The sequence below is a fragment of the Etheostoma spectabile genome, chromosome 22 (assembly GCF_008692095.1).
Source record: "Etheostoma spectabile isolate EspeVRDwgs_2016 chromosome 22, UIUC_Espe_1.0, whole genome shotgun sequence".
NCBI lineage: Eukaryota > Metazoa > Chordata > Actinopteri > Perciformes > Percidae > Etheostoma > Etheostoma spectabile.
In genome coordinates, this window is record NC_045754.1 from 15,532,310 (window position 1) to 15,558,215 (window position 25,906).

General features: G+C 39.2%; 1 protein-coding gene and 1 long non-coding RNA gene across 3 annotated transcripts in view; one reads left to right on the plus strand and one right to left on the minus strand.

Annotated features, from left to right (window-relative positions):
* The window catches only part of LOC116671980 (uncharacterized), a 10,327-nt gene extending 3,885 nt beyond the window's left edge, over positions 1-6,442 (plus strand). The window contains exons 2-3 of the long non-coding RNA XR_004327435.1: positions 1,457-1,459; positions 6,346-6,442. This is a non-coding gene — a long non-coding RNA (uncharacterized LOC116671980). The remainder of the gene's footprint in view (positions 1-1,456; positions 1,460-6,345) is intronic.
* The window catches only part of cntnap2a (contactin associated protein 2a), a 351,650-nt gene that overhangs the window by 185,475 nt on the left and 140,269 nt on the right, over positions 1-25,906 (minus strand). For both annotated transcript variants that reach the window (XM_032503457.1, XM_032503458.1), the window contains exon 2: positions 10,941-11,051. In XM_032503457.1, coding sequence (XP_032359348.1) covers positions 10,941-11,051 — 111 coding nt within the window. The remainder of the gene's footprint in view (positions 1-10,940; positions 11,052-25,906) is intronic.

Here is a 25,906-nt window from a genome sequence, read left to right on the forward strand (position 1 = left end):
GCTGCACAATCACCCACAATCACATAGGAAACACACACACAAACTATTTGACTGACCAGAGCAGTGCAATGCTGGATGATGTTGCATTGTGTTGCGTCAAAAGTTGAGCCGGGTTCAACTTTTTTGACGGACAACTCTGGCTTTCTTTAGACGGACCCCAAGTGTCAATGAAATGAATGAGGAGACTGTGTTTTTAACAAAGTGCCCCTATCGGTCTGAACATGGCTTTGAAAGGGGTGAATGAAAGGACAGGGTAGTGGTTGGGGAAAAGGGTCTGAAAAGGACAGATGGAGTAGAAGGCATGTTAGGGTCACAGGGTTAGCAGAAGCAACAGATGGGAATAAGAGAGAGACAGATAGATTGAAATGTCCAGAGAGATGTAAAGGTTCAAAAGATTGTGAAAGTGATGGCAAGCATTTGGGACAGACGGACTAAAAAAAGCAATGAGAGAAGAGAGCTGTGCGTTAAAGAGATCAATGTCAGAGGTCGAAGGAGGAACAAGAGACACGAATAAAAGATGGGAGGGAGCAAAAAAAAAAAAAATGCTGTTATAGATTGGAGAGGAAGGGAGAGGGCTGGAAAAAGAAGAAAAGGTGAGAGGGGAAGATGGGGCAGCTTGACAAAGGTTAGGAGTGGGGTAAAGAGTGACATATAAAAAAAGTACGGAGATGCAGTGAAAGGTGAAAGCCGAAGGGAGAAGGGGGAGAAGAGAGAAGAGGTTGAGAGAATAAAGTGGAGAAAGAGGAGGCTGGCGGTTGGGGAATGGATGGTAAGAGAGCGAGTGAGAGCGAACAGGAGCATCAGCAAAAGCAAAAAGGAGGTGGAAAATGGGAAGAGAAAGGGGAGGGGAGGGGTGGGGTGTCGGGGGACTGTCACCGTTCTCTCACCTGTCACACACACAGATGTTCGGGGAGGAGAGGAGGAACAGGAGGAAGGGGAAGGTCAAAGAAGCAACCTTTGAGGATGAGATGAAGTAAAGGAGAATACAAGTACCACCGAGAAAAGAATCGGGAGACAGAGCTCGGGACAAAGGGTGGAGAATTAGAAGCCAGAGTGAATAACGCTTTGAAAACAACACTAGCTCAAACTAGAGGAGCACTGCCACCAACATTTATCTCCATTGAAAAAGTAAAAACTAAAATGAAAAAGTCTTGAAAGTGCCGCTGATACCAAGTTACTTCCTGGATAATAGAGCATGTCTGTGTGTTATTTTTTTTTTAAGATATTTTTTTGGACATTTTAGGCTTTTATTTGACTGGACAACTGAATAACTGACAGGAGAGAGAGAGTGGGGGAATGACATGCAGCAAAGGGCCACAGGCCGGAGTCGAACTCGGGCACGCTGCATCGAGGAGTAAACCTCTATATATGGGTGCGCGCTCTACCAACTGTGCAATCTGGGCGCCCATGTGGTTTTGTTAACATTAAAAAAGTAAGAAATTTATCGTTGAATCAGATGGTGCCGGTTTATCGATTAGTCTGCAACAATTTTGATAACTGATTGTTTCAGTATGTAATCAAACACAGTTAGCACTCATTCACTGGTTTAGCTTCTTAGTGTGAGGACTTGGTGCCTTGACCTTTGAAATAATAACCTTAGCTTAGTGTGATGTTTTAAACAAATAATGGATGAATGCAAGCTTACATTAATTAATGAAATCATCTTCCAGACAGATCGAACATCCTTTAATGAACACAGAAAAGGCAGAAAATCCAATCGGATTTTGCCACACAAGGGGAATTCACTGGTATTGATGATATACATTACCTTGGCAATTCATCAGCCCATTCTGCAATGGCTAATGGCTTATAATCTGCCTCCTCTATCCCCTATGGCTACTCTTCAATATATCCTCATAATGCATTTTTATATTGGGAGTAGTTCCTGTGGCAACACAGACACTGGCATTTTGAACAAGCATGTCCGAAATCAGATAAATCTGCTACCTGAAAGCTACACTGGTGAAAATGTTCCTTTGCGATGCCCTTCACAGGTCAACAGCACTGGCCAAATGGAATTCACACAGAGAGGATCCTCCTGAGATAAAAAGGAGCCAACCGAAGATGAAAAACATGGCTGGAGTTTCTCCAAGCTTGCAAAACAAGGTTTGAGCTATCTGTGATAACACAGATAACCCTGCAGTGGTAGCACAGTTCGAGTGTGTGTTCTAAGGGAATCGTACTGATATCAGTTCTGATTAACAAATATTCTTTCACACAAGCATAACAGTGCATATGAATGTACGTGTTTGTGTATTAACATTCACACACATACAAACACACCAAAACTTTGTTTCAATTGTTGGCATAAAAGCAGTTTCTGTACGCTGCAAACAAAGTGACCATACAAAGCCAGTTATTGCCCATTTTTCATCAAAACCAATAACAATGAACAGTTAGTAAAAGCCACTAAAAAGTAAATTGATGGGGGGCATGGATGGATGTACCAACAGCAATGTGCTGACTAAGGAAAGGCAGGGGAACATAATGGAAAGAAAATCAAACCAGGAAGTGCCCTCTGGGAGCCATTGCCAAAAATGGCTGCCTTTTGAAACTATCAACTAATGTGTGTATATTTGTCTTGTATCCCAACGCGCACACCTCAATTCACACTGTTCAAGTAACCCTCGGCTATAAGACATTAGACCAGACACACACACACAAAAGTGAAAGTGTGAAAGCTCTCTTTGGCTGCTTTGAACTTGAACCAACCAAACGTCATTTTTTCTCCTCTGTTCATCTCTAAACTGTAAAGTTGACTTCCGCCTGTTGTTTCTTTTTCATAGATACAAACAGTATAATATGCATAATCCAGAAAAAGTAAAAATGTGAAAAAAAATGGAAACTGAAGTGTGACCATCTGTACATGCATATGTGTGTGTAATGACACAAAAAATATTTTTAACTTTTATGGCCCAGCTGGGAAAAATTGAAGGTTTAATTCTACTGCTTGACTGGGCTTTTACAGAACTGAGGGGGGAAAATGAGTCCGATGAGAGAAAAGAGTGAACAGCGGGGGAAAGCAGAAAGAGCAAGTGAGCAAGACAGAGCAACAGCAGGAACAAAAGAGAAAATGAGCATGTGAAGAATATGTGAGGGAGTACGAAAAGGAGATTTTTAAGAAGACAGGAGGAAGGACCAGAGTTCTGGGCATGAGTAACTGAGACACAGTGTGATTCTGGACACGTGACGGGCAGTTGGTGACAGGCATGACACACAATCAAAAGCGAAGGCAAAGCAGAGCATCAAACAAGAGAACATCTCTCCTCTGTCTTACTGTCAGTGTGGGAGAGAGTGTGGGTGGGCGCGAACACATCATTTTTTTTTGCACGTGTGTGTTTAAACACTTTCATGGCTGTGTGTGCGCCTTTATGTCTGTGTGCTCCAGCACATGACCAAATATGTAAGAGTATGTTTATCAAACTTGCTCCTTTTCTCAACAACCACATTACCAGGAAGCAAAATATCTTCATTAATTAAGATGCTAGGCTGTCGAAAAAAGGGAGCAGAGAGAAAACAGCTGGATAGCCCTCTGCTTGTACTTCATCTTTCTGTCATGGAGCAAAGGGAGCGGATGAAGACAGAGTAATTTAATTAGGAGCGGACCGCCATTATCGATGGATGACTGCAACGACTAGAGACATCAAACAACTTTGCCAGATGACAGAGAATGAAAAGAAATGGGTAGAAAGGGAGGGTGGAAACTGGTTAATTGTGCAGCAAGGCAGAGCAAAGTTGTACTGCAGTACTGTGACGTCCTTTGTTTGAATGAGGAGGGATAAAGTGCAACTTTTTAAAACTTTGCCTAAACTTTGGAAAATATATTTCAGGGTGGGAATGTGAGTGAAGAAGAGAAAAAAAGATAATGAGGTCTGCGAAGAAAGAGGGGACAGGCTGAGAAAATGGAGTGTGGGATTGAGAATGTTACTGTAGAAAATAGAAAGTGTATGGAGGGAAAATGAGATGGAGACGAAGAAAGGGAAGACAAGGATTTGATGGGAGGGCAGAAAGAAACTAGACAGAGCAGAGATGAGAGAAACACATTGGAAGAGGGATAAGAGAGACAGGGAGAAAGAGAAGAGATGGAGAAAAGAAAATGGAATATATATATATAGATCAGTGGCCATGTGTTAGTGATTAGACCAATACACCCATGTTTCTATTATTTTCTTCACACACAAAAGGTATTCATTGTTCTCCCATGAGCTTGGCTCTGTCCAAAGCCCACATCACTTCATGACATGTTTTGTATAAATGTCAAAATAACCCATTACTAGGTGCAGTTTCCATGGTGGCAGAAATAATAAAATGGAAATTTGATTGAAATATTTTTTTTTGAGATTACACAAGATTTGAAATCTGTATAATTTGATGCAGAATTTCAGTATTTACACTATCTTGGCTCAAATTGTCTCCCATACACAGCACATCGCATATGGCTTTAACATTGTTCCTTTTGTCCAATTCTGTCTGTTTTCACTCTCCCGAGAAGCCTTTTTCACCTCCTCATGTCTTCCATTCCTCCCTCACCTCCTCTCTGTACATTATAATTTCCCCTAGCGGAATTAATAAAGTATACATAATTTCACACCTCCTCTCTCTTTTGCCTTCACCCTCTCCATGCTTCTTCTATTTTAACCCATATCCAAAGGGCAACTGTCTTCAGCTAGCAGCACTGAACACAGCCTCGTGTAGGAAGCAGATCACAGCTCAAGTGGTTGCTATCCCACAATTAAAAAGCTATATGGAGCTCATCGCTCCTGTATTAAAAGTTAATGTAGATTTTTCTCTTTATCACTCTGTTTTTACATGCAAAAATGCCCATGGTCCAAGAGTTGTAAAAGTTTCATGTGGCATGATTTTACAATTTGTTGGTAGAGCGGTCGCCTACCAATTGGAAGGTTGGTGGTTCGATCCCTGGCCCTGCAGTGCCATATTGGAGTGTCCTTCAACCCAGATTTGCCCTCAATGCTGCACATTGGAGTGTAAATGTGTGTGAGTGTTTATCTGATGAGCAGGGGGCACCTTGTACAGCAGTCTCGGCCACAGTTTGTGAATGTGTGTGAATGGTTCCTGTACTAAGTAAAAATCGGTTTGAGTAGTTGTTAAGACTAGAAAAGAGCTATGTAAATACAGTCCATTTACATTACATTTGTTCCATTATTCCATCATTTATACCTGTTGAAGTCAATTTAATAGTCACAGGAAGTGCTACTCAGCCCATGAAAGCAGTTCTGGAGGAGATGTGTCAAGTCTAAGAAATGACTGACTTCGTTGAGGAATCTCAGGTCCCGTTTGGACACCACACATCTTGAACATAAAGTCTGTTTTCCAACTGGGGGTTTGAAAGACATGGTTTACCATGCATAGAAGATCTAAAGAAAGATGCTGTTAAGGTGCATCATGGCAATTGTAGGGCCCAGGGTTTTTGGAGCTTCAAGCCTACTAGGAATTTAAAGTAAGATATGTTGAACTGTAAAGATGGTGGCGTCACCGGCGACGACAAAACTATGTATTTTAATGTTATGTCATGTAATAAAATCTTTCTTCAGATCAATGCAGTGCACAGACAGAAAGACACAGAGACAGACGGAGAGATTGAGAGAGAGAGACGGGACACGTTCAATCTCAGAACGGTGTGAAACTGCCAATATTAAGTTTATGTTTGACATGTTTTCTCTTGTTTGGAGGGTGTGTCTTGGCTCAGGTCCCAGGGGATACTCAATCAGCAGAGATGTGTCTGTAAACTCGTGTTAATAAAACCTTTAAAACTGCATCAGTGTGTAACGTTGACGTTTGTTTAAGCCATATGACATGAATGGATTTAATTTTGAGGTCTGAAAGGTGCATCACTGAAGTGTAATATTGTGATTATACAACAATGGTTACCAACAAAACAAGTGACCCATCTGTATTCATATTGCGGAGAAATTTGCTCTTGAAATAAAATGTAAAAAAACAGACAGGATTTCTAGACCCAAAGTCAACTTGAGCTATAGCTTTGTAGAGACAGTGGGATTTGTCAAACTGAATAAATCCCATCCGCACATATAAACACAAAACTGATAACTCCATCATTTTGTAAGTAAGACATCTGCTGAAAAAGTTATTTTATTCATTAGCATGATTGCCATACTGTTTAGTTCAAAAACATCCAAAACACCAAAGTACGAAGACCTAGCGGACCAGACGCAAGCTTTTATTTTGAAAAGTCAAAGATTGGGGACGGCACCAGCCAGGAGACATTAGATGGGAGCATAGGCGGTATATTATTAATATTCTAAATTTTATAATTTAGTATACAGTATATGGACAGGTGGCATGAGATGGGAGGTCTCCAGGTAGCAGCCATACCCGACTCTAATAAAAAGGCAGAGCGCTCTCTCTCCGTGGGGTTGAATATCGAGCTGTTCCACTTGGTGCTCCCCCTAGAGGCCTGGAGAACTTCCATTGTGTAATCTGGATTCAGCGGTTGCATCTGCTTTTCTTTTTGCATCGCTTCTTTTTTTGGAGTTTGTGTGCTTTTCTTTTTGCATTGTTTCTATATTTGCAAAGCGTTAATGTATTTGGTTGTGTTGTGTGTATTTGCAGCGCGTTTGCTGAATGCTGCACATGTGTTGTTAAATTAATGAAGTTGTTTTCTTAATTTGCTTGTGTTTTGTATATTTGCATACGTTTTCTTGAATTGCAGGGTGTTTGCCCCTGTTGGCCACTGGAGAAATGCACCGTTTCAACAAGGTCCTCTCACAATTTTTCATCCATCATAGAATAAAAGTGGTGTCTTTGTAAAATAAAATAAAAAATATGAATTAAAAAATAAATACAATCTTTTAACCAAGGCTCTCGCTGTGTTTTCAGCTTTTTAGCTGGACCTTTACAACAAGTGCTTCCAGAATCTTGGTAATCTGTCCTGAAACTTCAGTGGGTTTACCGGCTATTTATTGTATTTACTCGTCTTTTTGTATGAAAAACAACATACTCACATTAGCCGGGTGCCATTTTGGTTGGTGCTGCTTTGACTGGCAGCTGTGTCGACCAATCACATTAAGTCCTATCAAGAAAGAACTTGCTCAGCAAATAGAGATCCCAGACAAGGCCTTGTTTTCTGTGTGTGTGTGTGTGTGTGTGTGTGTGTGTGTGTGTGTGTGTGTGTGTGTGTGTGTATTGGAAGGTCCTGGCAGAGAGATAAAGAGACGCCAGAACAAAGCCATGGAAGTTGAGTGTGACTGAGTGTGATTTAGCCTAAGGACGTCTAATAGCAGACAGAAAATGCATTGAAGATAACACAGCTATCTTTTTGAATTAAACGTATCAATTTCTATGGGAAAACATCTAAATAGTTTTCCTATTATGTGTAAATTACAGTGTTTATTATTGTGTCTCCCAATTTCCGTTTAGTCTTTTCTTTTGTCTTTATAGTCTTGTAACAATTTATAAATTCATATGACACCCCTGCAGTATACATATCCTGATAGCCTAGGTTGTCTTAAAAAAATGAAAACTATAACTTTAATGCGCATAGCAGGGGTGAGGTTATACAAGCATTATTACACAAGGAGACCAGGTGAACCAAAGATCGGAAAAAATAACTTAGACCCCATTATGGTGTCTCTTAAGTCCCTCAGCTTCATTACGGTCTTTACTAAACTGCACCTTAATAGCATTACAGAGCTCAGAATTAACTTCAGTTTATAAAAAGTTGTATTTGAAAATTGTTTAACATTATATCAAATTCATATTGATGTTAAACATGTTCTGTGACCCATTTTCAAACCTATTGATCATATGTGGTTGGGAAAATCTGAGTTGAAGAGATGTGAAGAAAAACTCTTCCTCTAAATTTCATTAGCTGCCATCTCACGTCTTTCTTTCTATCGCCCTCGCTGTCTCTCTCTCGCTCTTTGACTCTTCCTCCCCCTCTCTGTGCAAATAGACCAAAGGGTTTTGGCTGAAGGGAGTGGGCCCACTTTTCCCTGTGTCTGACACTCTTGAAATGTGCAGGGTCGAATACATGAACCAGCTCTAAGGAGAGACACTAAGGGGGTGGGAGAATGTACATTTTAGGGAGAATAGAGGAAGAGGAGTGATGGTAAGAGAGGTAGGGAAGGTCAGCAAAGGAAGAGAGAAAAGGATGAGCAGGGGTCATGTTGGCATGGAGGAAGGATTGAATGGAAGTGAAGAAAGGGGAGATAAAGAAAGAAAGAGAGGGAATAGGTACATGGAGTGAGAGTAAAAGAAAAAAGAAATACAGGACAAAGTGAGGGGACAAAAGAGGAGATCGAGAAGGATGGTGAGAATTAGATAGTAAAAGATGGAGATAGGGAGCGTAAAAGAGAGAAGTGGAAAGACGCACAGATAAATAAAATGTCAAAGTTTTTATCAGCTTATTATTTCTTCAAAGCCCAGAGGCAGAAGTTGTCCCTGCTTGATTTATCCTACTACTATAACAATAATATCACTAATGTAATACCCTCTTAAAACGCATACAGTATAAAACACACACATACACGGACGAAAAGCCCAGCGTGTGTGTGTGCGTGCATGGGTGTGTGTGTCAGCAGTCAGTAGGGTAGGGACTAGAGGCTTGGTGACTGGCTGGCACACACCAGACAGCTGCCTTCCGGAAAATCATTATGGCATCACTTTACCTTTCTCGCTCTCTCTTTCTCACACCCACACACAGGAACGTGCACCCAGAAACATACATACAGACACACACACCCAAAAACACACACACACACACACACACACACACACACACACCAACACACAAAGAGAGACAGACTCACACAGGCACACACAAACACACACACACACACCTATAGGCTAAGACTCTAATAGCTGTCAGCATTCACAAAACAGGCTTAATATGAGTGGTGTGTCCCATCGATTTTGTGCCTCCCCTGTTCCATTGCACTGGGAGATTGGAGTAGATTGGCTTATCATTACACTGACGGTACATTTGGCTTCCAAATGTAGCTGCTTGGAGGGACCCCTCCTTATAGTATGATTGTGTGGCCATGTGTTTGCGATCCTGTGTTTTTGTAAATGTACTGTATATATGAATGCAAGTGGTTCCACGTTGCAGGGTGCACAACTGCTTGTGTTTTGAGATGCTTGTTTTTCTGTGAAAGTATGGCCATTTAATGTGTTTTTCAGGCTTTAGAGTGTTTCTGTGTACATGTGTCATTTGCAAGCTTGATTGGCTATTCACTTCTGTTTTAGTGTGTGTTGTGTGTTGCGCCGATTTAAATTTTAAGCAGCTTCCTTCACAGCCAATATAATGAGATGTGGTTTTAAGAAATTAATCAAAAGTGGAATTCATGACACATTTCTAAAACTTTTGTGGAGAAATAATTCTTCAGAAGTAACCACATATCCCCTTCCTGCAGAACTTATCTAATTTTATATTCCACCCTTGTCATATGCTGTATGCTAACGAGGTGATGACCTCATCATCCAAACAGTGTCATTCTCTAGAGGATAGCAAGACATTGAGGATGAGATGGTACTTCATATCCTTTTCCCTTCTTCCCCCTGCTAGTTTGACACTTTTCTTAGTACAGTATGTATCCATTTTGGGACACGTATGTCAACATCTGAAAGTTTCTTACATGACCCTGACTGTCATGTTATGTCATTTCGATTTCTGAAATTTGCAGATGTTTGAGAAGTAGATCTCACTAGAACATGTTGGGCTCCTAATAACAAGCCATGCTTGTTAGGTGATGAAAGATGGAGATAGCTGAGATCATTTTTTAGCAGTAAGATTATTCACTGCTTCACAGTACAGAAACAGTATAATGTCAATGGACATAACCATTGTATTTTTTAGATTTTGCCTGGAGGTTAGCCACCTAAACAAGTCACTTAGTCTGGGTAATTCATTTTCTGACACATCTGTTTTGGGGTCAGAAAATGTCCCTTTTTTCATCTACACACCAGCAAATCGATCTGCCTTGTGCAGAACTGCTCATACCATGGAACTAGTTCAAACAGATGTAGCTATTTTAGAAATAAGTACATTGAGTGACAGCTTTACTGCATTCATAGAATGAAAATAAGATGCTAGAGTAAAAGACTTATTTAGACCTTGTGTAAGTCCATTTAACACTGTATGTACGTGGTATAGTAGCTTTTCTGTTCAACAACAATCCTTAAGGAACAGGATTTCTATGCTTTAAACATGAAATGTTCCCCATGGATCTCCATCCTAGATGAGATTTATTAAATGAAAGCATGTAGGGAGAGAATGCACAACCTGTATATTTACACTCACTCATTACAGCTGTCACTCAAAGGTAGGTCTTTATTTCTTTTCATCTTCTCTGCCTTCTTTTCCTCTTGTGGTGGGTGGTAAAGGAGCAGCAGGGCTGTTTTTTCCCACCAATAATTATATTGGTATGATTAAACACACCAGATTACCTTGCATTTATTTGCCAGCTCTGAGCCATGTTGCCTCAGCTGTAGTGTAAATGCATTAGATGGAAGGGTATGAATTATTAATTGTATAAACATTGAGGGGTGTAATTGTCTGGCAATATCTCTCTCTGCTGTGGAGTTATGTGGAAATGAGCTTGTCTGAGTCACTGAGATAATGACTGGAGTTGAGAGAGGGAAGGTAGACATATAGAGAACTAGTTAAAGGAAATAGAGAGAGAGAAGAAAGAGAGGAGGAGAAGGAAGGGGGACGAGAGCAGCTGTGCTGCACTAAGAAGCGTGTCACTGCAAAGGCTTAGACATTTACCTCTGTGTGTCAACTGTAAAATCATTCATAAGGATGTATGTACTGTACATGTACCTGAATTAGATATATAGACTATTTCCTCTGTCTACGACATGTGTGTACTGTATGTACAGCCCTCTATGCACAGCAATCATTTGCACTTTTTTTCTGTTGATGTTTGTGCACGTGTGTGTGTACGTGTGTGTGTGTCTACCTCCTCTCCTGTTGAGCTTGGCATATCCAGGTGCATATCCGTTGGAGAAGACAGATGAGCTGGTGAAGGCTGTGTGAGGCAGAGGAGACGCTAGAGCCTCATCACACTTCTCTGTGGAGAGAAAAAATAACATGAAGACCCAGGCAGAGAGAAATAGGAGAGACAGAGAGAAGGAGAAAGGGAAAATGGATAGAGGAAGGAGAGAAGAAAAAGAAAACATGAGCATATTTCACAATAATACATCAACGCTAAACATGCATTAATCTCCAAGTCCAAGGAGGGGTTGAAGTAGTGCTAAATCACAACATTCTTATTTAGATGTGAAATAAATTATTTCTCAGATAAGATGTTCTTAACTTAATTTGAGTACTCTCAGCTGAAAAATCTGAAGTCTTCCACACGGTTTCACTCAGTGCATTGTCAAAAAGAGACTTACTCACAAGAATAGAAACATGGGTCTAGCTGCAGGTTGAGGGAAGCAGTTTGTGGGTCGAGAAGAAAGTCAGGTCAGTCAGACTTAAACCACAGGGGCATTCGAAACATTGTTGACTTCACTGGCAATCTCTAGAACGTTCTGCAAAATATCCACTACAACAAGCAATCTGGCCTTGTAACCAGATACTGATGCCTAATTGATTAAGAAAAGAGGATAATAAAAAAAAGGAACACATATGTTAAATAAGTTCCACCCTGAATTGCTCTATTCCTAGTAGATCAGAATCTTCATACTCAGACCTAACAATCAAGGCTCTGATCTGTCTTATTCTGCATTAATTATGCTGCCGTTATTATGCAAACGACACCGATTTATGTCACGATATCACCAGGTGACTGTGGTCCCTTATAAGCAATGAGGAAGAATCAATGATTGGATGTGCCAACATATTCTTCAGTTAAACAAAAGGTAAACAGAAAGTATTGTCTTTAGACAAACGTGATTGTCTTCAGCAGGCTTGACTACTGGAATGCAGCCTTCACAGTTTCCTCTAAAAAATCCTAGAGAGTCTTTAAACAAGGGGAGTGGATCACATCACTCCAGTTAGTTTCTGTGTGGCAAATTATTGACTTTTAAATCCTATTGTTGCTTTATAAAGCACTTAATGGTATAGGGCCAAAATACATTTCTGATTTGCGTCTCCATAATGAGTCTGGGACACGTCTGCTTACTGTGCCCATAGTCAAAAAAAAAAAAAAAATAGCGTTCAGTTTTTATGCACAACATGTATGGAACAAACTCAGAAAAAAGTTTAAAGTCTGTTCAAGCTCTCAGTTCTTTTAAATCAGGGCTTCAGACTTTTAAGTTAATCATCTTATCTTGCACTGTAGCTGCATTTATTTATTCTATAGTTTGATTTGTCTTATTCTTATGCCTCTTGGTCTTCATAACACTTTTTTTGTGGAAATGGAATATTTACATACATTTATCTTGCCCATGCTGACATTTTCTTTTAACTTGATTCCTGAAAAAGTGAACTTCTACTTGAAAAAGGGTTCACAGGAATGAATATGAAAATAATTTATAAAATATGTATCCATAGAGTATACTAACAGTAGGTAAATAGTAAAAACTTATGCCCTGAATTGTCATTTGATGTTTGGGACAATTATGTATATTACATATATTATTACATATGTGATCCGAGCACAACTGTGACTTTGTCATTAAGATAAGTATACCAAAGCACTTCTTCTTTCTGTGTAAGACTGTCCATCCTGTCCCGTTTCTTCTTTAACTGCAGTAGTACACAGATGGATGTTGGTTCCCTCAATCTCATGCTAGAATGTTAAATGCTGGTTGTACAGTATAATGCAAGTTTAATATGCTCATTTGTTCATGTCATTCATTATTTTAAAAAGAGTTTGAACATTTTAATGAAAAATACAGCAGTTTTACAATGGCCAATTCTGCAGCCCATTAAACTGCATTTAATGTAAGCATGCAGAAGTGAGTTTAGATATAGGAACTAAAGCAGGAAAAACTGTGGAGCCAATGACCTAGAGCAGACACGAAAAAATCAGAAAGACCAGCGCTGTAGTGCTGATCAGTCAAAGCTGATCTCACAGTCAGCATACAACTCCTGGCAGTCTCAAAATAAATCCAAGAAACGGACTACAACAGTATGTACGCAATAGACACACCAAAACAGCAAAAAAATCATCCAGAACAAATATATATATATATATATATGATGAAAAAATATATAAAGATATATATAATAATATATATATATATATATATATATATATATATAATTATAATATATTTTCATGACACACACCACACACACACACACACACACACACACACACACACACACACACACACACACAAAGTAATTTCCTTTCACCCTCTCAATTCGCCCATTTCACTCACTCACGGACAAACACACTCACCTCTTTCCAGTACATAAGGTTTCACACAGAGAGAAATTGTGAATGGTCTGTCAGGCCAGAAAGAGGCAGTCAATAGCTCTCTGCCATGTCCCACTGTGTAAGTGTGTAAGTGTGTAAGTGTGTGTGTGTGTGTGTGTGCGTGCGTGAGTGCGTGCGTGCGTGCGTGCGTGCGTGCGTGCGTGTGAGGGAGAGTCAGATCTAGAAGAAAGACAATTGTTTGTGCTTGTGTGCGTGTACAATATGTGTGTGTGTGTGTACAGTACACTGGGTGAAAGTCAAAGCAACGTTTCCTTCTTGGGCTGCTCGCTTGTTGGACTTATTACTTTGTACCTGTTTTGACAAGATATTCACACCCTGACACACAGGTTTTCTGTCATAAACCCACACAGAAAGTAATGAGGTCTCTGGCACATTGACCTTCGCACTGGTGTAGTAGTAAAAGCCACTAGCAAGCACTGGGTACAGTAACTGGCTCACCACCACAGCCATGCACACTGATGTATACACTAGAGGGGAGTGTCCAAAGATATGTGGTTTTCACATCCAGAACTGTTCAAGCACACAATGTCCATCACTAAAATATAACTCCACCATTTCCATGTCAACAGTCCAGAGTTGAATCAAAACCTTTGAAACATTGATATTGATAAAAATTAAATGTTTGGATCACATCAGTTGTGCCAGTAAGTCGGTGACACATAGCTATGTTTAAAATAGCCTACATGTGAAGTTAGCTAGCAATCTATCCATGGAAAAGATTTCTTAAGTACAACACAATTGAGCAAAGCAGCTTTGTGTTTACATGTGTTGTATTTATTCAATTTGAGAAATCCCACAATATTAGTGTTAGCTAAATCCATCATTGGAAAAACTACTTTTTTCAGTAAATATTTTAGTTACAACACGATTGAGCTAGCAAAGCATTTTGACGTTTTTATGTGCAGTATTTATTTAGTTGTGTAAAATCTACAATCTCCACAAAGCTAACAGTAGCTCAAATTGGTTGTCTGAGGTTGACTCAGCAGGGAGTAGAAATCCTCTGTTGTTTTTTATTTTGAAAGCAAATTGCCTGACAATATGAATACAGTTTCATTATATATTTTATTTTGTTGGTAACCGCTTTATGTACATCAATATTAGACTAGAGGGTGTGTGCTAATGTCATTATTGGCACATCATTGACAGTGATGCGGTGAGGACTGTAAGGTAGTAAAGTGCTTTTAAAAGGCCTTACATGAGAGGATGTCATTCAATGTGACTCATGCCAGCACACCTAGTGATGTGTTCCTGCTTATCTCCTTTTGAAGCTGTGCCAAATTTGCACCTCTCATGCAGCAGCATCTGGTCATGAAATTAGGAGAATTTTTTGGGTCATGCTCAAGTGTCTCAGAAATTATTCTTTCTCCTTGATGTATGAAAATAAGACCCTCTATCTCCTGCACGCACGCCACGTCCACCCCCACAATAACCACCACACACACACACACACACACACACCACACACACACACACCACACACACACACACACACACACACACACACACACACACACACACACACACACACACACAGAATTTTGCATGGAATAACTGCTGGGAGGGAAGAAATGAATGGAACTGGAGCGCAGAGTTAATGGACAGACATTTTAAAGGGATGGAGGTGTGGAAGTGTGGAGAAAAATATAGTGCATTTCTTCAGCGCCTCAAGTCATTTCCTCAGAGCCCTCTTGACTTTCTGATGGGGGGAAAACCACTATATGAAAGGATTTTAGTGATCGGCTGATAAAAAATGATACCTGTAATCAACCGGCTAGCGTTGGCATACACAATGCAAATTACATTGGAAAAAAAAAAATATAACACATCACCGGGTGGATTATGTGTGAAAACACGCTTTTGTGAAAAAACTGTTTTGCCTGTGAAATCCAAAACTCAAATATACCCAGCCATTATCATATAAACCTCTTGAATCTAAAGTCTGCCATTGTGATAATGGTAACCCCTCCTGAGTGAGTGTTCCCATATTACTGGCTTTGTTTACAAAGTTACTGATTGATGATAGATTTAAATATATTTTGCCCTCATGCACTTTGCATTTCTTTTACCACTCCAAGTGTGCTTTAAGTACTCTGCGTTATGATAAGCTGATCGCATACACTCTGCTAACATGTTTGACAGTTTAATGAGGTGAGTTTAGCTGCCAACACCTCATCCTGTTGCACCTCTGTCTGTGCAGCTTTTTTCAACATGTTACTGGTTGTGCTGATTCCCCAGTCAACTGTACTTATTTCTTCAATAACCACACACATGATGGCATTCCTTGCTTTGTGCACAAGCAAACATGACTGTAGAAAAAGGAAATGGAGAACGTTGGCTGCTGTTGTAGTAAAGCCAACATATTGTGACATGTCTGGGGAGAACAAGGCTGCATGTCTTCAATATGGTCATGTGGTTTGAATGAAAACCACCAAATCTTTTGTTTAATCTAAATTGTGTGTATTTGCAGACTTGAGGCATTTTGCACATATCTTTCATTGCTAACTACTTTTTGCTGTTTATTTTAGGACAAGAAACAGTGCACAGTAACATAACACATTGCTGCAAAACCTTGTCCAAAACCGTTATTTTTCAGAAAAAAAAGGCTATTTAGAAAACATTTTATTTACCTCAGACGAAGTCAGACAAAATCACCTTGTTGCTGTTTAAATATTTGTAAAACCCACAGACAGATATAATAGGTGACCAAAAGCATTGATTAATGAAAAATAATGCAGAAAATGACAACTCTATCAGGACGCATTGGTACTGTACCTTACTAAATGTTTGGACTTTTAGAGCTGAGTAGGGAATTTGGGTTGGTGCAATCTTGAAATTACTGGCAGTATATCTGTCATTGTCGGTTTTCCCATTTTTAGGAATGCACCTTAACCCACAACAGCAATACAGTGATTTATTGCTTTAAGATGATTAAATAGTAGCACAGGGTTTTCCACACAGGAAACAGGGAAAGAGATCTCGGATCATAACCATCAATAATTCACTGATATATCAAAATGCCACCTGTTGCAACACACATACCGTATTCCCGTAATGGAAAGGAAAATAGATATAAAGTAAATAAATTATATATTGACGAACCACGTGCACAGCTATGTGCACTGTGCAAAACAGTGAACATCTAAAGTAGTGTATGCTTACTCCAGCACCTGAATTGTGCACAACACGTTCCTAAACACAGACCAATACACAGCCATATGCTGATGAATCAAGGGTGAGGTCACAGTTGCTGATATTTTTCCATGTCTAAAGTGCAAAGCAGCGTTCTGTCTGTCCATGTACTTTAGGACAAGCAAATTACTATAATATCCAAGTGCAAATGTCAGCCTATTCCCTGGCGAGCAAGACACAGATAGTTTTACACATGACGGTGTGATAAGAGCGAGAAACGGATAGGTGCAGTGAGGGAGAAAGATATATAAGATGGGTAAAAAAAAGGAAGAGAGAAAGAAAAGAGGAAGTGAGAGCAAATGAAAATGGCTGTCTATCAAAGCTTTCTTGGTGACATTTCCAGCTAGGTAAATAACTAGTATGTGGAAAAATAGCAACTGGGAGACGTGTCAGCCAGCTGCCACCAATTGGGACCAGAGTCATGGTGAGACAGGGTTTGGCCAGCTTGTTCAAAAGGCTTTACATCACTGCCACATTCCTGGAGCTAAAGGGAGTTGGATACAAATAGCATAATACATTCAAGAAGAACTTCATGAAATTCTAAAGATCAGTTGGAATACAATCATAGATTGCAGCAACGAAGTTACATTTTGGCATCCAGAATGTGGCATAATAATTCAAAAAAAACTGGCAGGCTCAAACTCCTTTAATGAACTGCTGTACCTGCCACATTGGCCATTCAGGCAAATAGCCCAGACTGAGACAGTTTACAAGTACTTAGCAAAAAGGCCTTATGCATATTTAAAAAAATCACCACATTAGAAAAAAAGAAATTTGAATGGACATGCCTGCTAAAGTGCCACCTTTTGCTTTCATGTTAGTAGCTGTAGTAGCTGCCTCGGCCAGGATTGAATACTTTACTTGCAAATACATATATGTTGGTTCTAATAACACTCCTTCACTTTTGCATACATACATAGAAGAATTATATGATACTATATCTACATATATGGTAACTTTATAATAACTACATGCTATAAAGCATAGTGTAAGCATTAGTAAATATAATTTATTCATTTATAAGCATTATTCATACATTATACCCATTATAAGTCATTTATAAGCACAGTATAAATTTTTAACTTCACATTATAGCATTAGTTAAGCATTAGTAAATTAGGAATTCTCATTTTAAAGCATTATTATAACATTAATACCCATTGTAAGATCATTTAAGCACAGTTATAAATGTTTTATTCTTTATTATCTACACACTATTACATGTTGTATTCTTTATTAATAAGCTCATCTATAATGTGCTTATAATTGTATTTTCATACTTATTATTACTGTCACTATTTATAAATGAAGTATATTTAATGACAAACCCTTTATGAGAGTTGTTAATGGTTCTAAGATATTGGAAAGTGTAAGAATATTATAGTGCCTGTTTTTTATACTCTCCTGAGGAAGATTTTAACAATCTCAGCATAACTTGTAAATGTACTAGTGGCAAAACTCAAAGGATGCTGCTAAGACAACCTGAAAGATGCCCAGCTAATGTTACTGGTGGCAGGGAAAGCCCACCGTTACAGGCCTGGTACTGTTTCTCTGAACTCCTCATCAAAACTCCGACCTGCGCTTCCAGAGACTTGCTGTGACGGGACCAGCAAATGGTTGCTTGGATGTTCGTTGAAGGACCCCCCCCCCCCCCCTAGTGCTTTGATCAACCACTAACTTGAAATGACATGTAATTATTAGAAATGGTCTAATGCAGTGCACGTGTTCAGATGTTTTATAACACTTATTAATACTGCAATTCATGATAATTCAGGTAGTTACAAAGCATTTACTAACTGTTGTAAGGACTTAGTGAGAGCTCATCTAAAGTGAGGCTATCTATGCCTCATTAAGCATTTCAATGAAATCTAAGGCAATAGATATTCTCTAGACATTGTTAATAAAGTATTTCTGATTATTCAGGTAGTTCAAAGCATAACTACCATTTAGTAAGGACTTAGTGAGAGCTCATCTAAAGTGAGGACTATCTATGCCTCATTAACATTTACAAATGATATTGTACCAAATCAGTTATTTTCTGAACAGAAAAAGGAAAAAGACAACATAAAGTGATATACAACATATCAATTATTTATTACAAAACATGTCAGCCATTCGTTATAAAAAAAACAAACCGGCTGCATAAACTGTAGAACTGTTCATAAAATGCACCATGTACAAATATATAATAAAATAAATTGAATACATTTCTTTCAAGTATAAACACCCATGGCTGAATACAAATTTACCAGTAGAGGTGCCAAATAAAATCTTCATAAAATAATAATATAAAATCTTTCAATGTCAAAATGTAACTAAAACAACTTTAGAATAGATCTCCTACCCCAGCATCAGAGCTCACTTTTTTTTTAGGGGCAGAAGCTTTCCAGAAGCCTTATAGGCTGTGATTGTGTCCTCTATTCCTTGGTCCTCCTGAATAGCAGTGGCACACTGTGTGGCAAACACGCTGAGTTTCTTCACATTATTGTGGTTTTTAAGGATTTCCTTGTACTTGCCAGGCGCAGCAATGAACAGCTCTGCGATTGGAGCATTGACCACCACCGTGTTCCTGTCTACTCCAACATGCTTGAAAGCAGCAGACATGGTCCCTCCTTTACTGAACTTTCTAAGAATTCTTTTGTACCGGTCCACCACCTGGTCTGGAGTTTGGGCTGCAATTATAACAACATAAAATTAGTGTTCCACAATATTGTTTTTTTTTTTTACTCGCACACTCTTTGACACACCACACCCACACCACACCACACAACACCCACACACACCACACACCACACACACACACACACACACACCACACACACACACACACACACACACACACACACACACACACGGCTTGCGAGTCACACTAACATTCAGTTTTAATCTACAATACAAAACGTGACACTGAATGGTTGCAATTAAGAGACCTACATGTTGGTTTAGGTTTATTCCACCTCAAATCAACAAATGCCTTCTGCTTGCATCTCAGGTGTTCTTGAAATTTGTCCCACATAAAGTCTGACCATCCAAAGTGGGACCAAGTTTAGGAATGCTATTATATACTGTAAGATAATTAATGCTTGCTTACATCATTCAACCTCAACACTAGATACCCTAAATCCTACACACTGCACTTTGAAAGGGTTGCATAAGTGGAAATGTTTGTTTAATTTGTTCAGTTTGTCAGACAAGTTCAGTGGGCTCGTGAATATGATTAAAAAAATTCAAACATTAAAACACTAATGGGGACCAATCCTCTTTACGGAAACAGGAAACTACCTATAAAGGTTATTATCTGATCCTCTAGCATGAAATCTTTGAGAATATAAACACAAACTTCGCCTGTGCATGTGCTTAAAAGGGCACGGGAAAAAAAAAAAATCTGCTTTGAGGTGGATACCTTTTACCAGGTTCCATGAATCCGAACGCACTGTGTTTGGTAAAATAGTTAGTTAGCACCAATAAAATCACACATTTAATGTTGTGTTGGAGGAACCAACCTAGAGGAGCAATTGTACAGCAGAGCTAAGCAGAACCAATGGAAACGTGGAAAGGGTCAAAGTAGCTTTTTTTACCTCTCTGCGTGCTTTGGTTTGATTTTCTTTGACTTCTCCTATTTTTTCCCTTTTCCCTTCTCTTTCTCTTTTTTATCTTGTCCTCCTCTGATGAGGACGAGGAGGAATCAGACATCAGAGGAAGATTCCACTGGGCTGTCACCAGAAGAATCTGAAGACAAGTTTATTTCCTTGATGAACCTTTGTCATCCTTTTTGAGAGCTGTTAAAACAGATACAAATACAAACATAGGCTCACATACATGGCACCATGGAAAGAAATGTTCATATACCACTAGAACCAAAACTAGACTTGCATAAGACTGAACTGTACTACAATTCACCACATACTGTTTGTTGGAGACTTACCCTGATGCCAACTGGTCTTTGAGATAGTCTCTCTCCTTATACGCTCAGCATCTTCTCCTTTGCAACCTACCCCAGCTTAAACATCTCCAACTCATTGGATTTTTGCTTAAGTCCCAGCTGTGCGGTGGTGCCATGGCAAACCTGAAATAAATAATGTTTCATTAATGAATGAATCTAAAACATTATTTTAATCTTATTGCATTCAAATGTATTAATTAAATGTATTAATGTATTGGTCTGCTATGTAGCAGAAGGGAGTTCAAAACTCACCTTCACTCCTAACTGTTTATATTTGACGTAACCCTACCTACAAACACCCACACTACACTTGTTGGCAAAGATAGATACAGTAAAGACATATTTTTACTGGCCCGTTTCCATAACCCTTTCTTAAAAAGAACCCATTGTTTCTTAACAACAAATAGTTTTTTTATTTTCTAGGCAAAAGAGGGAGGAATTTGTCACATATGAGATTGACGTTTAATGTTACAGCGGGGGCGGGTTGGGTTGCAGAGTGGTGGGGGAAGAGGATTATGGTAGTAATCTTTTCTCAGTACCATTGACAAAATTGCCCTACACCATTGCTCTAAAAGCTGCTCCATGTATCATCAGCTTTAGCACCCCGGGGCTGAGTCAGCTATACTCGGAGGCTGTGTTCGGTCTTATTCGGGCGGCGTTCACTGAGAGGCTATAGAGCGCGGTTTTGTTGACTGTTTGCCCGGCTCCGCTCCCATTCCCTGCTGGTCCACCCCGCCCCGGTCTGAAAACCTCTAGTGACAGTGCTTGAATAAAAGTGTAACAAAAAAATACTCACCACTAATGACAGGTATCTCCTCCAATGTGTTCATGCCCTCGGTTTTCTTTTTGCCCCGGGTCCGCATCCCTTTTTTATTTTTTTCGACGTTGTCCATGCTTCGGCTGTCTAACTTTGGCGGTCGTTTTCTTGATCGCACGTTGATGACGTATGAACGCGGGCCCACTGAGGGAACTTTGCAGAGCGGCAAATTGCAGAGCAGACTATTGGATTGCAAACCACTACCATTTAAAAGCAAATCTTTTGCAAAAAATGACTAGGTTCACAAAGCTAAAAAAGCTTATTAATGATGACCCGAAAAGAAACACACTGAAGCTTATAAAGTGGCTTCAAAAGAAGAAACTCCTAAAAACTAAAGTGAAATGCAGAATATGTCATCATGGCATGAAACTGAAGAAAAGGGCAAACAGTGGAGATCAGTATGCTTGGTAAGTAACCTATATTTACAACACTAGTATTAATGTGTGTGATAGTGGGGCAGTGGCAGGGATGGCGAAAATCTAATAGGCATCCATCAAAATTTATTTTGATACAAGATACAAATACTAAAGTGTGTAAAAGTAGCCTATCAAAATAAATACAAAAACAGCAACCAAGCATGTATCAAAATAAACTACAGTATCATGTATTTTTTTTAAATACAATAATACGAGCATGATACATATAAATGATGTATAAATGATCAGAAATACTGCCCATACCTAGGTGGTGGGGCATATCATTTCTGTTTTCTAGCTTGTGTAGTCTTTTGTAGTAATATCATTTCATTGTTTCGGACACCTGCTAAAGAATGGGTATAAAATCATGGTAATAGCCTACAACAAAGCTTTCACTTTGCAAAGGTTATCATATCAGAATATGTCCGCACATGGATGATTACAAAAAATCATTACTGACTTGACTAGCTCCTAGTCTAGGCCATGGACATCTTTCTAATAAAAATCGTATTTAATATTACTGTTCTTTTAAATAGGACCTCGCATGTTGAACGAAAAAACAAATCTCTGTCGCACAAGTCAATCTTCAGTCGTTCAAAGTCTCCTTCAGTAACTGGATGCAATTCATGTACAGGTAGGCAGTAATAACATGATAACAAACACATACCACAGTCTCACTACATTGCCAAGTAAAGCACTGAATGTTTTGTTCATGTTTCAGATATACATAAACTTACCTTTTAAATTTGCCTATGGGAGATTTGTGCAGGGTCTACGATTACGACAGATTGCATGTGATGACAGCATGGGCCCAGTTCAGCAACTCTCAGTAAAATGCTAAAAAACTAAGGGAGGTCTGTGTCACGGCGGTTGAAAGGATGAGGAGGCGTACAGGCCAGAAGATTGGTGGAAAAGAGAGTTTGTTGTGATGAGGAGAGCCTTTCGGCACAAAAGAAAGGGTCTTAAATGTTAAAAATAATTGTAATATAGTCAACTGTGTTTTTCTTATATAATAGGTATGTGTTTGTCTGTGTTTTGTTTTTGTATCTTCATCAGTACGGGAGACGAATGGTTGGTGATGGAAGAGAAAGAAGTGGTTTTGGGGATGTTAGTGTCAAGCATCATCAAGGACACATCAAGAAAGCCTGTTCTACGCTTGTGGAGAAAGATCTCGAGGACATCTAGTCCCCTTATCGCCCATCATGTGAGGCTGTGATCATCAATAATCAGTGATGAGTGGCGTGCCTATCGCATACTCCCTGCACTAGGGTACAACCATCACACAGTCACCACCAGCAGGTGGTATGTAATCCCCATACTGGTGCCCATACCCAACATATGAGAGGGCCTGGAGATCCTACAAGAGCAGATCTGGAGGCTTAGGGGAAATCGCACCAGATAGTTTGCTTTCGACCATCTTGCAATAATTGAGTGGAATGAATGGCTTGCAAAGAAACACCATAATGGTGCATTTGGCAGACTGATTCATGACATTTCCAAAAGTACAAGTAGTCCCATTCAACTGTATAAATAAGATGTACGAACAATGTTATATTATCCAGCCAGGGTCTCCTGAAGAGAATCAATGTTTTTATTATGAATATGGCTGAACCATAAATGGCAATAAATCCTTTTATGTTCATCATTTTGTGTGTCTATTTACTTTTCTGTTGAAAAACTGAGAGAACTGATTTTTCAATCTCATTAGTCAATGATTTGTATGTGGTAGATAGTCTTAAAAATAGTTAACCACTAACAACTGAATTAACATAAATTTAATATCAATAAATGTTTGTAACATTGTCTTACACTCAAAATGTCTAAACCATTTGTATAAATGCATGCAAAATGTACATCTAAATAGTTTATTTACATTTCCTTACACTTTATAAATGATCTTCGAACCATAAAGACTACTTTATATGGTATGTCTTGAAATATTTCCTTTATAAAAAGTGAACACACAATTTTTAAAGTCATCATAAGCCCATTATAAAGGAGCTTATAAATATAGAATTCAACATGTATAACTATGCTTATAAATGATTTACTAATGTGATTAGAAACAAGAACAATGTTTAGATGACAAATCAAGAATTACTAATGCTTAAATAATGTTTAATAATGTGGATAACATTTATAACTGTGCTATAATGACTTACTTGGGTATAATGTATGAATATGCTTTAAATAATGAATTCCATTTACTAATGCTTAACTAATGCTTAATAATGTGAAGTTAAAACATTTATAACTTGCTTGTAAATGACTTACTATGAGTATTAATGTTAATAATGCTTTATAAATGATAAATTCCTAATTTACAATGCTTAACTAATGCTTTAGCATGTAGTTATTATAAAGTGTTACCACACCGGTCCAACTGCTCGTTAACACTTATTTCAAAGCAGCCAATCACATGGCGCAACTCAGTGCATATAGGCATGTAGACATGGTCAAGAGAATCTCCTGCAGTTTCAAACCGAGCATCAGTATGGGGAAGAAAGGTGATTTGAGTACTTTGAACGTGGCATGATTGTTGTTGCCAGAAGGCTGGTCTGAGTATTTCAGAAACTGCTAATCTACTGGGATTTTCACGCACAACCATCTCTAGGGTTTACAGAGAATGGTCCGAAAAAGAAAAAACATCCAGTGAGCGGCAGTTTCTGTGGGCGGAAATGCCTTGTTGATGCCAGAGGTCAGGAGAATGGCCAGACTGGTTCGAGCTGAAAGGCAACGTGACTCAAATAACCACCCGTTCAACCAGGTGGGCAGAAGAGCATCTTGAACGCACAGTACGTCGAACTTTGAGCAGATGGCTACAGCAGCAAAGACCACATCGGGTGCCACTCCTTTCAGCTAAGAACAGGAAACTGAGACTACAATTTGCACAAGCTCACGAATTGGACATAGAAGATTGGAAAAACGTTGCCTGGTCTGATGATTCGATTTCTGCTGCGACAGTCGGATGGTAGGGTCAGAATTTGGCGTCTACAACTAAAGAATGGATCCATCCTGCCTTGTATCAACGTTCAGGCTGGTGGTGGTGGTTCATGGTGTGGGAAATTTTCTTGGCACCTTTGGGCCCTTGGTACCAATTGAGCATTGTTGCAACGCCACAGCCTACCTGAGTATTGTGCTGACCATGTCCATCCTTTATGACCATAATGTACCCAACTTCTGATGCTACTTTCAGCAGGATAATGCGCCATGTCTAAAGCTGGAATCATCACAGACTGGTTTCTTGAAACGGACAATGAGTCGCTGACTCAAATGCCCTCCACAGTCACCAGATCTCAATCCAATAGAGCTCTTTGGATGTGGTGGAACGGGAGATTCGCATCATGGATGTGCAGCCGACAAATCTGCGGCAACTGTGTGATGCCATCATGTCAATATGGACCAAACTCCCTGAGAATGCTTCCAGCACCTTGTTGAATCTATGCCACGAATAATTAGGCAGTTCTGAAGGCAAAAGGGGGTCCAACCCGTTACTAGCATGGGTACCTAATAAAGTGCCGGTGAGTGTATATATATATATATATATATTATATATAATTAATATATATATATATATATACTTCCCATGCACATACATGGATACTCATTCACAACCAGACCAGAGCGATATGTGAGTGTATATTTGTGTGCACAAGTATGTATGTACTGTACGTATGTATGTACGTAGGTATGTACGTACGTATGTATTTACGTATGTATGTATGTGTATTGGGTTGGTGGTTGCGGAGGATGGTGGTGCGTATAAACACATGACTTTCACTCATGGAGGTCAGGGCTCAAGTCCATTTGCTGACCTAGTGACTTATTACTGTTACTTAACTTCCGTAACAAACGTACAGTACTTATGTATCCCAACTTTGTGACGTTAACTAGAAGTTGCTACAACAAGGTGGCACACCAGTCGATAACAACATAAATGAAAAGGTTGAGACAGGTGGACGCAAAATGCATTATGGCAGTCTATAATGCAGCTCAGGTTAAGCTGTCTCTTTGCTCGCTCATAACTCCTGTGATCAATCCATTGCAAAAGCTTTGGAAAATATCAGAATTACAAGATGTAAAGTGCTGGGATAAAGTTGGGTTAGTTACAAAACTTAAGTAAGTAATAAATAAGTCAGTAGGACAGTCAACTGACCTATGGTTTTGG